Below are 17,781 nucleotides of genomic sequence, written 5' to 3'. Positions count from 1 at the left end.
CCTGCCTGGGAAGCCCTGCTCGGGGAGTCGCAGCGTGAGTGCGGGCTCCGGGCTGCTGGAGGAAGCCTCTCCTTTGGTGAGGCACAGAGTGTTCACGCCTCGGAGCCCTCGGCCACACCGGCCCTCCCCACGTAAGCCCTTGGCTGTCGGCCCACAGCTGAGGGCAGAGGAGCGGGCACTGGGCCATGTGCGGGCCGGCTGTCCAGGGTGGACAGCTTCTAGCACAGCCGTTGCTCTTACGTATTTATTATTATCAACAATAATGTATTAATGTTCTCATCCCTACCTCACCTGGCGTGGTCAGACCCCTGCAGGGCCCCATGGTGGCCAAATGCCGGCATCCCGTCTCCTCCCTAACTCCAGAGCCCACGCCCTGCCCTGCCTGGGCCTCTGCGGGGTCCATTCGTAGGGGCCCCTGTGTGCTGGCCACGGGGTCACTCGAGAGGAGAGGCACACACGAGGCGGGCAGGCTCCTCGGCCTGACTCCAGGCGGGAGAAATGGCAGAGTGAGCGGGGGAGAGGGACCGGCAGAGTGTGGCCGGGCCGGGCCTCCACTCAGCCTGGAGCTCTTGCACTGAGCTGCCTGCTCCCCGGGTTGAGCAGTCCCTCTGGGAAACCCACTACTTGACCTCCAGCAAGTCGGTGTGTTGAGCGTGGCCAGCCTCGTTCATGGCTCAGGCATCTACATCTTCACAGAAGCTCAGTGGAGGGCCAGCGCGGGCAAGGCCCCAGAAAACTGTCCCGTGCTGCCAGCACCAGTCCACACGTGGTTCCTGGGGCAGACACGCCAGAAACCATCCACGAGTCACACGTGTGCTTTAATTGTAGCACAATACATTAAAACATATCACATCTGGGACCAGCAGGTGGCGTGGTGGCCAGGGAGCCGGACTCCCACATGGCTGATGGCGGTTCGAGTCCTGGACCTGGTGCATGCTTCCTCACTTCCTGACCCCCACCCCCCTCCAGTGAAGTACACGTGCCCTGTAGCAAATTCTAAAATTGTAATAATAAATAAAATTGAAGAAATAATTATTTTTTTTAAAAAAAATCACTTCTGGGTCCCAGCTTGGAGGCCTAGTGGTTAAGGGAACCAGATCCCATGTGACCAACTGTAGTTCAAATCCTGGTCCTGGCAGCTTGAAAAACCACAGCAGACAGAACCCCGACAGCATGGAGAGGCAGAGAAGAGGGTTTGCAGTGTGGCCCTGCCGTGTGGACACCGCTCTCTCTCCCCACCCCTGCAAGCTCATGTGCTCTCTGGCTCTGAAAAAAGATTCGTAAGGGGCCAGCAGGCGGCATAGTGGTTAAGGTGCTGGATTCCCACACTGTCGATTGCAGTTCGAGTCCCAGATCTGGTGGCTTGAGACTCACACAGGGTGCATGTGCCCAAAATCCCGAGAAGAGACTGGAAAAGGACATCCCTGCCCCCCACGAGAGCGATTTCCCACTTCCTGCCTCATGCCCTATAGCAAAGATCTCTCAGAAAAAGATTCAATATACAGATTAAATAGAAGCTCTTGGGGATAGGAAAAGAAAAAAAAAGAGAAAAAAATACTAAAAAGTAATAATCATAATAAAAATTCTGAAGTGATTTTGAAAGAATCGAACCAGAACATTGCGCACCTGAAGGTGTTGACTTGGGTGGTCAAAACGAACTTGTCTTGCCCCAGAGCCGAAGACGGTGCAGCTTGTGCAGCAGAGGCCGGCGACGCAGGCCCGAGAGTGGGGCCGCCCACCTCCAACTCGCAGAGGATGGCCGCTGAGCGAGAGGGTGTGTTCAGAAGTCACTTCCCACCAGCGTGTCTGAATGGCTGTTCCCACAGATGCCCCTGAAGGGTCTCCGAGAAAACAGGACACAGATGGGCAGGATGGCCGCAGTGGAGTCGAAGGTGGCCGACGGGGGCGAGGGCGGGCACGGCAGGCCTCCAGGGCTGAAGAGAAACGGCCAGTGGCCATGGGGGAGCCAGGCTGCCCTGCTGGGCTGAGTGGGTGGCGGTCGGCGACCAGCTGTCCCCATGCCACTCCGGGCTAGTCCCTCTGCGCCATCGCCACGTCATAATCTGCGTGCGTGGGCCACCCCCACACGCTAGTGCGGGGAACACCACCTACTGCTGTTCTGACCCTGTGTCCCTGCAGCCAGGGTCCCCCGTGGACAACCAAGGAGGTGCGGCCGGCCCATGAAGTGACATGAACTTCCGAGTCCTGCCTTTGAACGGGGACGCGTGACGTGTCCGCCGGTCTACTTATTCCTTGAAAACGCCCGGGAGCAGGTGCGAGGGCAGGCAGTGCTCGCTGGGCTGCTGCGGCCGTGTCTTTCCGATCCCGAGGCGGGGGCTGACTCTCCTCGCTGACACGGCAACCCACACCGCCGCCGTCTGGCTCCAACCTTGCCGGCAGGGTGGCGCAGCGCGCTCTGACAGTGCCGACCTGCACCGGGCACGGGGCCAGGGACCTGAGCTCAGCGCCAACCACACGCCGCACAGGAGGCGGCTCTGGGATCTCCGGGTGCCCCGCTCTGAGAACTCGCGCTGCCATCTGTGCCCGCCTGCTCAGCTGGGAGTCTCGACTCTGACTTCGTACATCTTTACGTGCCAGGGAGACCAGCCCACCGCCTGTGCTGGGAATCCCATTGTCTGTCTTTGCTGGTTGTTTATTTGTTGTGTGGACTTTGTTTATGGATTACTGACTAATTTTTCCCTCATGAAGAAGTTGGTTTTTTTTATTGTCTTCTTTTTTTTTTTTAATGAATGTAACCATTTTTTAGAAGTTTATCTATTCTATGAGAGAGACAGAGAGAGAGGCTCCAGCAGGCTCTCGCTCACCAGCCAGCCAGCCTGGCCCTGCGCTGTGAGTGGCCAGGACGGCCCCGTGCGCACCGCGCCCTCCCCGTGGGCCAGCCTCGGCGTCCACTGCTCTGCCCACACAGTGCCCACCCTCCTTCTCTTAACGGAGCTAGCACCCATCCTCCCTACGACTCTCGGATAGGACAGCCAGGAGACCCCATGCCATGTGCCCTTCCGCGCTCCACTGTCTTTGGGCCGTCCAGGCAGGCAGAGGCCTGGGGCCCTGAGACATGTCACCTGTTTTCTTTGACTATCTATACAGTTTGGGGCCAGCAGGCGGCGTGGAGGATGAGGCTCTGGATCCCACACAATCCGTAGCCGGTTTGAGCACCAGGCCCAGCAGCTTGAAAACGATGCCAACACGCGTGCAGGCCCGGATCCTGACAGGGGCAGGGGAAGGGATGCCGGGTGATTCTCACTCTCCTCCATTCTCTGCACCTCTCCGGCAAGCACATGAGCCCTATAATGGGACACTCCACAAACACAGGGGAGGTCTGTACCCATCCTGCTCACTCGAACCGCTGTCTGGGCCTCCGGGCACATGAAGAGGCCCCTTCACATGTGTGCCAGCCCGGTCGCTCTGCCCTGTGGAGAACGAGCCGGAGGGCCGCGAACACGGCCCACGGGGCCTGTGGGTGGTCCCTGAGTCCTCCCCAGTGCCGGTGCGTCCTGCTAAATGAAACGAGGGGCACAGCACAGTGCTGGAGCCGCGACGCCCAGAGCGGGGAAGGTGGGGAGCAGAGGTCGCCGTCTGCAGGAGACGGGTCAGGAAGCTGCTTCTGATGGGGACGCGTGGGCCGAGAGCTGCATGAGCAGGGCGCGGGCGGGAAGGAGAGCAGGGAGGTGGCCTTGCGGGGCGGGGAAGCCCCCAGGCAGCGCACAGAGCTGGGCGTCTCTCAGACAGGATGCGGTGGAGGGCCCGAGAAGGTGGGCCCCGTGGCCCCGTGTGAGGGCCTCTGGCCTTATGCAGACGTGATGGTAAAGAGCAGCAGTGGGACCAGGGAGGCCACAGCGGCCTGACCTCAGCAGACGACCACGGCCAGGTTAGGGACACGGCTGCGGGCTGGAGAGGGAAGCCTGAGTGAGGGGTGAGCGAGGGGCCAGCAGGTGGCACCGTGGGCTTGGCACTGGGACCCACAGGTCAGGCTGTGCGGTTTGAGTCTCGGCCCGGCAGTTTGCATGTGTGCCCAAAACCCCAAGGAGAGGAAGGGGAGGGGACCGTGGTGTGGCCATCCCCGGGGTGCTTTCTCTCTCCTCCCCTGAGCAAGCGCACTTTCCCTCTAGCGAAACTGACAGAGGCAAAAGCTGGCAGACAGACAGGAGAGCGGGGTGCCCTGGGGGGACCGGAGCTCTGAAGGGCGGTACTGAGGTCTGCTGAGACCTCATCACTGGGGGGACAGCTCTGTGAGCAGGGGGGTCACGACCTCCGCTCCTATAGGCTCTGTCGAGAACCAGAGTGTGAGCCCTCTCGGGCACCCTGCGCAGGACCCGAGTGGCGCTGGGCCCCGCAGCGCTGAGGTCCTGTTTGTGATTTGGGTGAGCAGCCCCAGGACAGAGCCAGGAACAGCCAGTGCCGTCCACAGGCCACACAGGACTGCGGCTCCAAGATGCTCACTCTGACCCTGCTGGGCACAGCTCTGCTGCTCTGTCCACACGGTGGTGCGTGGTGGTGCGGGCGGCCGGGCTGCTGGGACGGAGCGCCACTGGGAGGGGCAGTCAGCCTGTGAGATCTTTGCATGGGGAGCTCTGGCTCGAGGCTCAGCCATGGCTGGTGGAGAGCCCTTGGTGAGAGGCCATGGTGACGAGCTCAGCGTAAACCTGCCCGCCGTGCTGACAGGGCGAGCGGCCCACCCAGACCCGTGCGGCCCGTTTCTTGGAGGAGTAAGCTAGCACTAGATCTCCTTCCCCGCCCCGTTTACAATCAGCGGACCCAGTCCCCTGGCTCCGAGGAGCTTGGTCATCGAGGCCCACAGCCCCACGTGGGTAGGAGCCACCCGGAGAGCCAGCCCCTCCCCCACCCTGAGCAAGGCGTCCACACAGGGGCGGGGACGCTGTGCTACGAGTGCCCAAAGTACCACCTGGGGCTGTGCTACGGGGACATGAGCTCCTGCACGCTGTGGCACCGGCAGGCCTGCGCGGTGGAGAACTTCTATGTGCTCACCAAGAAAGGTATGCAGCCAGCCACTGCCCGGGAGGGCTCCTCTGCCGGAGGGAGCGGGGCGGTGGCGCGGATGGCAGTCACGCTGCAGGATGACACCGGGTGACGGAGCGTTAGGGAACAAAGTCCCTGGCTCAGCCACGCAGGCTCGTGTGGTGCGAGGACTGGGGGCGCGGGGTGGAGACAGGCAGCTCCCGGACATGCCGCCTGTCCCCAGGGCGGAGCAAGTACCACTACTCCCGGCTGTCGTGCATGACCAACTGCAAGGACATCAACTTCTCGGGCTTCGACAGGAGGACGGAGCTCACCTGCTGCATCAGCAGTGACTACTGCAACCTCCCCGAAGGGCTCTAGGGGCACCGGGCCAGGCCCCCCGCCCCGGGCTCTGCCCCTCCGCGGAGCTGGGAACGAGAGGGCCGGGCCGCGGGGCCTCCTGGACTCTGCGTGTCCGTCGGCACAGCTGGGGGCTTTGACCTTCCCCAGCTGGGGGCTTTGACCTTCCCACGCCACTGCTGTCTGAGCCCAGCGTGGCCGTCTGTGGTCTCCTGTGACGATGCAGACGGCCCGAGTCACCCAGGGCAGACTTGGCCTCTGTCCGCTCTCTGGCCTCTCCAAACCCATCTCCCGGGCCGGGGTCCTCTCAGCGCGATCCTCCTGCCTCTCGGGGAGGGCTACACCCAGCACCCAGCCTGTGGCTCCGTGAGCTCACTCTCTCTTACAGATTTCTTGGGGGACTCTCGGGCCAGGGATGAGGCAACCGGGAGGTGGCTGCGGCATTTTGACGTGTGAGAAGCGGGATCTGAGAGGCAGCTGTGGGCGGCGGGCTTGAGTCACGGCTGCCCGGCAGGCCAGGGAGCCTTGGCGTGTGATTAAACTAGGTGACGGGTAAAGACAGAGCTCACTCCATGTGGCTGGCTGGCTTCTTCTCATTGGGACCAGGGATAGCGGGCAGGCAGTGGCCTGCACTGCCGACCACAGAGTGCGTGGTGAGGCCCCTGCCAGCCCCTGTAGGTACTAGAGTCTCAGCACCTCACTCCTGTAGGTACCAGGCTCCCGGCACCCCACCCCCTGTAGGTACCAGCTCCCGGCACCCCATCCCCTGTAGGTACCGGGCTCCCGGCACCTCAGCAGCAGAGCTCGGCCTGCGGATGGGCTGGGGGGGCAGAGCCAGAGAGGCAGTACTAGCCCTTGTTTCCTGCCCGCGCCCAGCTCCGTGTTGGAGTGAAGGAGGTCTTACCCTCCCCATGGGTGGCCGTCTGAATCCAGCAACCCCCTTGGGAAGGTCTTTCCTGGACTCCGTTGGCTTGACCCTTTTTGCTAAGGCCCGCACCGCCCCACGTTCACCGGTGTGGTCCCAGTGTCTCGTAGCCGATTCGCTAAGAGGGCAGACTCGGTACAGACTGCGACTCGGGGCTGAACCTGCACCTGCTGCTCACTCGACGCCGGCAGCGAATGCGATGTGTCTGTGACTCGGTTTCCTGACTGTGGGTCACGCACTGTGAGGCCGAGCTGCCCATCCTGAAGCAGCCTCGGCCAGCAGGGCGGTGGGCGCAGCCGCCACCCACCCCACGGGATGGCCGAGAGCCGACAGCTGGCCGTGGCAGGCGGCTGCGCCTGCCTCCTCCCCTCCGCTGCACACCCTGACTCTCATGCTTCGTTTTGTGTAAGAAACGGGTGTGAGAAGGAGAAGCCGATGCTTGCAGACCTTGCGGCAACAGCGAGGTGGGCTGCAGTCCACTACCCTGGTCAGGCATGGCCCTGAAAGACAACCATGGCAACAGCCCTCCAGCGGCCACAGGCTGGTCCCTGCCCTGGGCAGACCCGCAGTCATCCCGGACAGACGCTCACAGCGCGGCTGGCACCTGGCCCTCCATCCCTGGTGACTTGTGGCGCTGGGTAATCTCGTCTTCCCGAGGGTTCGTCGTGTTGGGCCGGCTGCCTCACTCCCTGCGACACGTGCCTCACTGCTGCTCCTGAGCGGGCTCGCCTCGTGGCCAGGCGTGTGCATCGGCCCTCCTCCACACCCTGTGCTGGGGTGGCTACCGGGGGCAGGGGGCCAAACGGTGGAGGCGAGCACGCAGCCAGCTCTCCTAGGCTCTCCCGGCAGTGGGCTCCGCAGCTGCTGGAGCCCCGCTGCTCTCCCGTGGCCAGAGCCAGAGCGCAGGGCAGGCCCGCAGGTGGGGAGGGCGGGCCTTGCCAGCCCTGGGACTGTGACCTGCCCTTTCCAAGGGGGCGGGGCGTCGCCAGCGCTCTGCTCACTTGGTGGCAAGGCTGCCTGTGCGCTGGGCCCCTGGGCTCCACAACGACCGACCGGCATGAGGGTCCCCGGGGTTGGGAAACACTCAGAGACCAGGTCACTCCGGCCCAGGGAGGCAGGACGCGCTGAGGTGCAAGCGCTCCCTGCACAGCTGCGAGAACGGCCGGAAGGCCTGGGGCTCACGGCCAGATCAGCCCCGGCTTGGAAGGTTGCCTTCGCCCGGGGAGTAGCCCTGCCCCAGAGGGTCTAGGTGAGAGGATCGGCTGTAGAGCGAGCAGAGGGAGGAGACCAGGGGCTGGCCACGCTGCCATCCCGGGGTGCCGTGCTTGTCTGTGACCTCGTCACGCTGTCTCTGGCCTCCCTCGCTCGGTGTTCACGTATGTGCTCTCAGTGGTTGTGGGCAGGTGGGACTGAGGGGACCCGGGGCTTCTCGCCCACGGGGATGACTGGGCCACTGCTCGGAGCCCGATGGCCTTGCAGTTCTGTCTCCTCGTGCGGGGGGAGGGCCTCGTGTGCGGAGGAGACCGCGCCGTACTCGCCGTGTGCGGTGCCGTCTGGTCCCATGGCTAGGGGGGCTGTGAGGGCGGTTGGCCACAGGCCAGCGTGGCCACGTCGCCACCCCGCAGCTGCTGGTGCACACGTCCGTGCTCCGCTTTGTGAGGCTGGACCCCGCTGTTATTTTCAGGTTTTTGCCTTAGGGCTGTGCGCTCGCCAGAGAGAGACAGAGACAGACAGGGAAAGTGAGACATCCCCTCTCAGGGGAATGGCCACGCCGAATCCCTTCTCTCCGTTCTCCACTGTGGCTTTCAAGCCGCCAGGTCCAGGACTCGAACCAAGATTGGTCCTGTGGGAGCCCAGCACACTAGCCACCAGGCAACCTGCTGCCCCCATCCCTAGGACGTTCTGCCATAGCAGGAAGGGGTTCTGCGGCTGGAGGAGGAGGAAGGGGCCGATCTTCCTGGGCTCTGCCGGCTCCTCTCAGTGGTTCCTTGCCCTGGCAGTGGCGACCGGAGTTCTGTTCGGGGGACCCCTGGTGCTCAGACCCGGCCGTGAGGCAGACCGCTCCTGAGACCGTGTTCCGGTTCCCCGGGCTCGAGGGCCACGCAGCCCCACACGCCGCTGCGTACGGCACTTGCACGTGTCTGCTACGTGGATGATCCAGGAGACAGACTCCACCACGGGGTGCTTCCCAGACCCAGTGACCCGAGCGGGGTGGCCAGCTGCTTCCCTCGTTCTCGAAACCCACATCTCTTCAGCCTTTCCACTCTACGAGAAGCTCACTGTCTCCTATTTCCAGAAAAAGGATCAAGTCCCCTAGGTGTGACACCATGAGTGCCACTTTCCCCAGAGAACACACCGGCTGCTGCTCTGAGTGGGCGGGACGAGCAGGCCTGTGGGGAGGGGAGAGCAGGGGCGTGGCGTTGGGAGCTGCACCCTACGTTGTGTCCTGCACTCGTGTTGGCTGTCGCCCCACTAGACTGAGCCCCAGGAGAGCACTGTGCCCTCTGCCGAGCGGCGCCTGGACACTGTTGGATAACCGCTTGTTAGAGACATTAGGAAGGACCAGCAGATGGCGCAAGAGTCACGTCGCTAGGCTCCCTCGGAGTCCCGGAGGCTTGAAACACGCTGTGTGCAAGTGTGTGCGAGTGTGTGCAAGCGTGTGCAAGCGTGTGCTCGCGTGTGCACGCCCAAAATCCTGAGAGGAAGATAGAGGAGAAGGGGCTGTGGCATGCCTTCCCCACCCTCGGGGGCAGGATGATTTCTCACCCTCTGTCTCTCCAGTGAGGGCGCTTGCCCTACAGCAAAAATCCCTCTTAAAAACAAAAAGAAATTAAGGAGGGGGAGCTGAACCCAGAAACAGCCTTGGCTTCGGGAAGGAAGGTGTACTTCATTATACGGCTCCGAGGGCTCCACCCTGCCCGGTAGGGGCGTTAGGGGCCAGCCTGCCCCCTCTGACCGCGAAGGCTCCAGCCCTGTTTCCCCAGGATGCAGAACGGCACGCAGTGGGCACACAGGTGTCCGCTCGTGGAGCACCTGTCCACGGTGGTGGCTTGTGGAAGCACCCGGTGGCGGTCCTCGGCTCCTTCCTGCCCTGCCTCGGGTGGGTGGGGAGTGGCCCACCTCCTGGGAAGTCCCCGCAGCGCCTCAGGCTGTGCCTCCTCGTGCGTTTGCAGGGGAGCAGGGGTGGCACCATCTCAGCAACCAGCGTCCCCCTTTCCTTCTCCAACCCCGACTCCAAGAGAGCATCACTGTGTCCCCCCTCGTGGTCTGGGCGAGTCCGCCGTCCTGGCCGCCCCTCGCCCGGGCTCGGCTCAGAGGAAACGCACGAAGACTCAGACAATGCCCCTCATCACGTCGTCCCGCACCCTCACGCTCTCCCTGGAGCAGGCGGGGAGAATGGCACGAGGCGACACAGAGGCAGTCTCCCGTGGAGGGAAGGGGGCAGCCCAGGACAGAGGACGGAATTCCCGCCTCTCCTAAGCAGCGCAGAGGGACAGCGGGAGTGTGCTTTGTAAGTGCTGCGGGCTTTATTGCTCTTGCGCACAGGGTTCTCTGGGCTTGTTTTCGGTTTGTTTTGTAGGGCAGGACAGCCCTGGAGCGCAGAGGCGTCCCCTGTGCCGTGCGAAGGCAGAGCCGTGCGTGTCAGTCCCTCTGAGTGTCCCCCAGGAGGCACCGTGGGGCAGGAACGCTGCCACCAGAGTGCCGCGGCAGGTCTAGAGGTCCTCGTTACAGAGGTCGTAGCCCCGGCAGCACCAGAGGGTCACTGAGTAGATGCTCCAGCGAATGCCTGACACGTTGGCGCAGTTCTTCAGGCAGCCCCTGAAGGTCAGCCAGAGACCCCCGTCCTCTGTGGGAGGGGGAGGGCAGACATGGCCGTGGCCCAGGGCTCTGTAGCTGCCACGCAAAAGCACACGGCCGAGTTCGAGACTCCGGCTGAGACGTGAAGAGGGAAGGTGCCGCCGGAGCGGGGGTTTCCCGGGAGGACAGCAGCATCCACGGCAGTTTTACGTGCGTGGGAGTGAAGAGGACACGCGGTCTGCAATCCGCCCGAAGGGCGTTTCTGCGGAACCCTAACGCTGAGTGAGCGTGTCCAGTCACCCGCCAGGGCACCCCCGCTAGCTGGTGTCCGCTGACTCTGGACCCATATTTCCCCGTGGAGACCATGCGTTGGGTGTCCAGGCACAAAGAGGGGGCCTCTCCTTGCCTTCTACTGGGCCCACGTCTCACCTCACACGACCTCTCCCTGCAGCCTCGACCTCGTCTCCTGAGCGCCACTCTCCCTCAGTGACCCCTCCACTGTGCTCAGCAGGGCCGGGGCGGGGCCAAGCTGCCAGGTCCCCAGGAGGCTCGCAGTGAGCAGGCTCCCTGGCTGGCGGCTGGCGGGGTGGGGGTGGGGGCACGCCCTCTGCTCCCTCCTCTCCTCCCAGCCCGCACTCACTCTTGAAGATCTTCCCAGTGATGCAAGCCTCCTCCATGGTCGCCACACACAGCCCTCTGCCCCGGGAGCACTTCTCCCCGGGGAACTGTAGGTGGCACATGCGACACTGGACCAGCTGCGCGCCTGGTGGGGAGGCCGCTTGGCTGAGAGCCGTGAGCCGAGCCGGCGCCAGAATTCCGTTAGCACAACCACCTGCCCCCTTTCAAACAGGAGTGCCGGACTTTTCCACCCTGGGAGGTCTAAGAGGGGCGCCCACTGCAGTGCCAGGCATGGGGCAGGCTGCGCACTCACTTGGGTAGTCGTCCTCGTCCGCGGAGATTCTGCTGCCTGTGCTGGCGATGAGAACTCAGTGAGCCTGCGGGCTGGTGGGACAGACCCTGTCTGGGGCCTGGCCATCTGCTCTGCAGCATCTGTCCTGCATCTTACCTAGAGCTGCTTGGGCCATGTGCCCGTCCCACCCTCACACCTCCGGGGCCTCTGTACCCTTCTCCCCTTGCTTTCACTGCAGCGCTGTGGGGTCGCTCGGGGCACGCACAGCCCCGGGCAGACTGTGCACTTCTCTCCTGCATCATCTGTGGGTTTGGAACTGGCTCCAGGTGGCACTCTTGTCACTGCACCCTAATCTGCCAGTGGGCACAAGTGTATGAAATGCACCGAGTGCTGCTCACCAGCTGTGGCCCACCAACGCCTGCAAAGCCAGCACCCACCCCTCCTGACCCTCTGTGTCCCTCACTCCCACCCCGGCCTGGCCCACGCTGTCAGCTCCCACCCAGCCCGGCCTCTGGAGGAGATGGGTAAGTGTTGAAACTCCAGGTCTGTCTGGGCTCCTTTCTAGCCTCCAGACCCACGCTGCCCTCCCTTCCTCTCCTCTCCCCTCCCCTCCTTCCCCCTGTGGTCCCCTCCCCTCCCCTTCCCGCGGGCTCTCCAACCACAGCCCCTCACCCTGCTCACCTGCGTCACTGCCGTCTTGAAAGGCCCCAGGCAGTGCTATTGAAGGGAAGACAGACCCCGTGGAAGGCACTGTTCACACACACACACACACACACACCTCCCCCTGCCGCAGTGCTATTGAAGGGAAGACAGACCCCGTGGAAGGCACTGTTCACACACACACACACACACACACCTCCCCCTGCCGCAGTGCTATTGAAGGGAAGACAGACCCCGTGGAAGGCACTGTTCACACACACACACACACACACACCTCCCCCTGCCGCAGTGCTATTGAAGGGAAGACAGACCCCGTGGAAGGCACTGTTCACACACACACACACACACACACCTCCCCCTGCCGCAGTGCTATTGAAGGGAAGACAGACCCCGTGGAAGGCACTGTTCACACACACACACACACACACACCTCCCCCTGCCGCAGTGCTATTGAAGGGAAGACAGACCCCGTGGAAGGCACTGTTCACACACACACACACACACACACCTCCCCCTGCCGCAGTGCTATTGAAGGGAAGACAGACCCCGTGGAAGGCACTGTTCACACACACACACACACACACACCTCCCCCTGCCGCAGTGCTATTGAAGGGAAGACAGACCCCGTGGAAGGCACTGTTCACACACACACACACACACACACCTCCCCCTGCCGCAGTGCTATTGAAGGGAAGACAGACCCCGTGGAAGGCACTGTTCACACACACACACACACACACACCTCCCCCTGCCGCAGTGCTATTGAAGGGAAGACAGACCCCGTGGAAGGCACTGTTCACACACACACACACACACACACCTCCCCCTGCCGCAGTGCTATTGAAGGGAAGACAGACCCCGTGGAAGGCACTGTTCACACACACACACACACACACACCTCCCCCTGCCGCAGTGCTATTGAAGGGAAGACAGACCCCGTGGAAGGCACTGTTCACACACACACACACACACACACCTCCCCCTGCCGCAGTGCTATTGAAGGGAAGACAGACCCCGTGGACGGCACTGTTCACACCCCCCACACACACACCCCTGCCACAGTGCTATTGAAGGGAAGACAGACCCCGTGGACGGCACTGTTCACACACACACACACACACACCCCTGCCGCAGTGCTATTGAAGGGAAGACAGACCCTGTGGATGGCACTGTTCACACACCCTCTCCCCCGCCGTGGCCTCCCACTGGCTGTTTCTCCTTCATGTGTTCAGGGCTTCGGCGGGGAGGTGGCAGGGACTGCTGTGCCATGCGGTTCCATGGACGGCCTTTGTCCCGGGGTCCTTTCCCTGGCCGTCAGCCCTGGGGACTCACCCCTAAAACAGCAGAGCAGGACGAGGAGTCCCAGCAGGAGGGCCGTGTCCATCTCGGAGGGAGAGGCAGGAAGGGGTGACGAACACCTGCTTATACCTGCAAGGCTGGGCTTCCCAGAATGGGCTGGGCGGAGGCAGCGGGCGCCCTCGACCCTGACCTGCTCCTAGGGAAACCAGCCACCATAACTTCTTTCTAGCCCCTTGTGGGGAAAGGGCCCGGCTGGGAAAGCCCTGGGCTCATTTATTCTGGTGCTGCCCTGCGGGTTTTCCACACCAGGGCCGTGGTACTTAGCCACACATGGTGAGTCGGGGCGGCCCTGCGGGTTTTCCACACCAGGGCCGTGGTGCTTAGCCACACACCATGAACCGGGGCAGCAGAGGAGCCTCGTCTTCAACGCCCACGAGCCCGGTCCACTGGGAACAGACGCACACGAGTGGAAGAAGAGAGGCAAAAGAGAACGAGCTCCCACAGGTGCCACGGAGCAGCAGCTGAGCCACGCTAGCCTCGGGCAGCCACAGGCTTCTCTGCAGGGGGCAGACCCCCAGTGTCAGCACTGTCCTCACTCATCAGTGTCCCCACTGTCGTCACTGTCCCCGCTGTGCACATGCGTGTTCAGACACATGTGCACAGGTGCACACACATGCTCACACACACGCCTGGCTGCACTGACTCCTGTGTGCTGCATAGTAACTGGCAGGACCCTCCCCTCACTGCCCTGAAGTTACCACCTTCTCTTACATCTTTAACTTATTCCTCCCTCCTCTGGGGATCCTGCTTCCCCCAGGAATTCCCATTTTACCCTCTGACAGCAGGCTGTGAGAAGCATAGAGGTTCCTTCTGCTGCCCAGGCGAGCTGCGTCCAACCTGGCCTGCTCTGTCATCACACCTCCCCCGACTGCCGAGCGTAGCGACATGCTCGCCCAGCTCACAGAGCCCCTGGGGGTACACCTGCCTGGATACACCTGCCCGGGCACAGCTGCCCAGTTACGCCTGCCCGGGTACACCTGCACCTGCCCAGGTACGCCTGCACCTGCCCGGGTATGCCTGCACCTGCCCAGGTACACGTGCACCTGCCCGGGTACGCCTGCACCTGCCCAGGTACGCGTGCACCTGACCGGGTACGCCTGCACCTGCCCGGGTACACCTGCACCTGCCCGGGTACAGCTGCCTAGGTACGTGTGCACCTGCCCGGGTACACCTGCACCTGCCCGGGTACATGTGTACCTGCTCGGGTACAGCTGCCCGGGTACGTGTGCACCTGCCCCGGTACGCCTGCACCTGCCCGGGTACGTGTGCACCTGCCCCGGTACGCCTGCACCTGCCCGGGTACGTGTGCACCTGCCCCGGTACGCCTGCACCTGCCCGGGTACGTGTGCACCTGCCTGGGTACACCTGAACCGATTTTCCCAAAAGCCTCCCCAGACTCATTCTCCTGTCTTGGCACCTTACTGACTCAGTCCTACTGGGTTCCATTCTCCTGTCTTGGCACCTTACTGACTCAGTCCTACTGGGTTCCAGGCTGCTCTTTTTCCAAATGCCTCTAATTCAGAGAGGCATTTTATTACCTTCAGTGCCCTGAAATTATTCTTATGTCACGTATTTCAGAGCCCTGATATAGATGTGACGCTCTGTCACTCCGAGTTCTGCCTGTCTGTAAGGGCCTCCTCTCTCCAGCACAGAGCCCTGAGGGCCCAAGGAGCCAGGGGGAGGATACGCTGGCTGTGCCTCGACCCTGAGAGGGGCCTGGTTCTGCCGGCTTCCTGCCTGTACGGTGGAGGACGCCTACATCAGGCCGACGGTCGGTGAGTCTCTGACATCATGCAGCCCCGTAAAATGATGCTTCGTGAGTGGAATCTGCCCACCCAGCAGTCACTGTTACTTTCTGACCTGCTCTCCGCAGGGAACACAGAGACACCCGAGATTACGGATGACCGAGGCGCTTTCTCATGGTGACTTTCTGAGCCGTTCCTGGGGCTGGGGCTGAGCGCCAAGACTTGAGGGCCGGGAGCGCCTCAGCAGACCCTGCCCGTGACGAGGAGTTCCAGGACGGAGAGCGCCCCACAGCTGCAGGCGGGAGCGACCCAGAGGGTAAGAACAGTCTCTTCTCTGGCTTCGAGGGAGGGTCAGGTGGGAACAGCTTGTTTCTCCCTGAGGCAAAAGAGCAGCACGGGTCTGAGCGACCAGACCCACATGAGCCGACGGCTCTGCTCTCCTGACAGCACGCAGGGTGGCAGAAAGATTCGGGTGGCAGTGGAGGTCCAGGCACCGTGGGGAGTCTCTGGAGTCCCTGCACACGTGTTCCTTTCTCCCGGGGACCTAGGGCTCAGTACGCCCACTCTTGGTGCCCTCCCATGCCTTGAGAGTTGCAGGAACAGTACGAACACCGATGTGACCGTGAAGCAGGTCTGGGACTCAGGGGTGATGGGCGAGCAGTGCTCTTGCCTTACAGAGTAAACGAGCACCCGGGCTTTCAATGTGGTGTTCGACACACCGAGCCGGCCCCTCAGGACTCTTCCTTCTTCTTTTTTAAAAGAATTACTTTATTTAACTTTATTTATCCATTTATTTCTTTTCATTTGACCAGAGAGGTAGAGAGAGAGAGAGAGAGAGAGAGAGAGAGAGCAAGCCACCAAGTCCAGGACTCGAACCATGGTGGGCCATGTGAGGTCCAGCGCCTTTAACCACCGTGCCACCTGGCAGCCCCAGGACTCTTCCTTTTTTTTGGAGAGATTTTTTTGCTATAGGACACATGAGCTCACAGGAAAGATGGAGAGACAGAAAGCGAAAAACCACCCCCAAGGGTATAGCCACGCCACAATCCCTTCCCCTCCATTCTCCTCCCAGGATCTTGGGCACGCACGCACACATGCCTGGTGTGAGTTTCAGGCCACTGGGTTCGGGACTCAAACCGTGGTTGACCACGTGAGAGTCAGAGACGTAGCCAGTACACCACCTCCTGGTCCTGGGAACTCCAGGGATGACTTGAGTGACAGACCCGAGGGGTCCCTCTACTTCCCCGGTGCGTTCACCACGCGCGAGGGCCGAGGCCAGAGACCTCCACGCAGCCTGGCAGCACCCTGGGCCGCACAGTCGTCTGATGGCCGAACTCACCGCTCCTGCTTACTGTAAACGTCCCTCCAGACCACAGAGGTGATCTCTGCTCAGAGAGCTGGCCCTGAGCGGCCTGTGTACATAGTATTGCTCTCTCACATGATCAACCACAGTAAAGTCGCCGGCCCAGAGGCCTGTGTGTGTCTGTGTGTGCTCGTGCATGTAGGGTTACTGATGAGATATGGCACACACTCACACACTAGGGGTACAGAGTATACATTGATATCTTCGATTCTCTTATAGCAAGCTGCATAACCAGAAACCGAGCAGGAGATGAATACTGCCCCACTATAGGAAACTGCACACGGAGGCTCCTTCCCGATTTCATTCTCTTCCTCACCAAGTGGGAGGTGATACCCTGTCTTTAAAGAATCTAGCTATTATTTTATTTTATGGTCTTCCCACATTGTAGTTCTGCCTGCTTTGGCAGTGATATGAATAGAACCAGACTGTGTACCTTCTAGGAACCATTCATGTCTCTGTAGGTGTCCGTCATGAGTTCACGCCACCAGGTCCGGGACTTGAACCATGGTCGACTACCTGGGAGTCCAGCGACAGAACCATTATGCCACCTGCTGGTCCCCTGATGTGATTTTCAAGCCATCAGGTCCAAAGCTTGAACCATGGTCAGCCACGTGGGAGTCCAGCACCTTAACCACCTGGCCACCTTCTGGCCCCTCCAGTCCCATTTTTTAAAAGCATTATTTATTTAATTTAATTTATTATCATTATTTTTTTTAATTTGCTATAGGGCACCAGAGAAACAGAGAGAGGGAAAGCAAGAAAGGAAGCCGCCAGGTCCAGGACTCCAACCTAGTCGGCCGCGTGGGAGTCCAGCGCCTTAACCACCAGGCCCCCTGCCGGCCCGGCAGCCCCATTCTTACTGGACATTCCGAAACTGGGGGCTGGTGTCCGCCTTCACTGGGTGTCTCCTCCCCTCGGCCCAGTGCTCTAGTGTCCCAGCCGGAGAGTCCCCCAGCACGTGGGCCATGCTTGGCCATCCCCTGGACACCAGGACCACTGCTTCCTACCTGTCTCGACTGCGGCCATGGGCTGGCTGTGGGACAGGGAGAGGAAGCAGAGCGCCCACTCCCAGAGGCATGAGTCTATGACCTGCACGTACAGCCCGCAGGACGCGAGGAGGAAGCCACGGCCCGTCCCCACGCCCACGCGCCCGGCCAGCTGCCCGGCCAGCCGGCACTCTTCCCTCCGCTGGTTCCCAACAAGCATGGCCCGGCTCCTGACCCTCCTGCTCCCAGGGACCCTCCTGGTTTTGTGCCAGTCTCCCATGGAAGGTGAGTCCATGGCGGGAGCAGGGCGAGGGGCTTGTGAGGCCTGGGTCCTCCTCAGATCCTGGGATCCTGAGCCTCCTCCCTCAGCCTGACTCTGGCTGGTGGTGAGGAAGCCCCCGCAGCGTCCCCTCCGGAAACCACAGCTACAGTGGGAGCTGGGCAGGGTAAGGCAAGGGGCTTCCTGGGAGCCTCATGGCTCTCGCAGATTCCTGATAGGCTAGGTGGGCTCCGAGGGAGACGCATCTAGAAGGGAGAGGCCCCAGAGATCCCCAGAACTCTTGCTAGGCAAGCTTCAGGGTGCCCAAGGCTTAGCCTCAAGCCAGGCCCTGCGGCAATGGCCCTCCAGGCCCTCCTGGAGCATTGGTATTGACCTCCCCCGCACCTGCCCTCCCGGAGCGTGGCATCACCACCCCCCC

General features: G+C 61.9%; 2 protein-coding genes across 2 annotated transcripts in view; one reads left to right on the top strand and one right to left on the bottom strand.

Annotated features, from left to right (window-relative positions):
• Window positions 1-9,774: 9,774 nt before the first annotated feature.
• Window positions 9,775-13,032, bottom strand: LOC102481187 (prostate and testis expressed protein 1). The gene is made up of 5 exons (XM_027772698.1): window positions 12,963-13,032; window positions 11,652-11,687; window positions 10,930-11,062; window positions 10,701-10,843; window positions 9,775-10,109 (listed from the first exon to the last, which is right to left on the bottom strand). Exons 1-5 carry the CDS (start codon window positions 13,012-13,014, stop codon window positions 9,976-9,978), a joined length of 498 nt encoding a protein of 165 aa, XP_027628499.1. The 5' UTR covers window positions 13,015-13,032; the 3' UTR covers window positions 9,775-9,975.
• Window positions 13,033-16,907: 3,875 nt separating this feature from the next.
• Window positions 16,908-17,781, top strand: part of LOC102501448 (prostate and testis expressed protein 2) — a 2,265-nt gene continuing 1,391 nt past the window's right edge. The window contains exon 1 of the mRNA XM_006140602.2: window positions 16,908-17,368. Coding sequence (XP_006140664.1) covers window positions 17,122-17,368 — 247 coding nt within the window. The 5' untranslated portion in view covers window positions 16,908-17,121. The remainder of the gene's footprint in view (window positions 17,369-17,781) is intronic.

This window comes from Tupaia chinensis, unplaced genomic scaffold (assembly GCF_000334495.1).
Source record: "Tupaia chinensis unplaced genomic scaffold, TupChi_1.0 Scaffold000037_4, whole genome shotgun sequence".
NCBI classification, from domain to species: Eukaryota; Metazoa; Chordata; class Mammalia; order Scandentia; family Tupaiidae; genus Tupaia; species Tupaia belangeri.
Note: the sequence above shows the minus strand (reverse complement) of the source record. Positions and strands in the feature narration are given on the sequence as shown.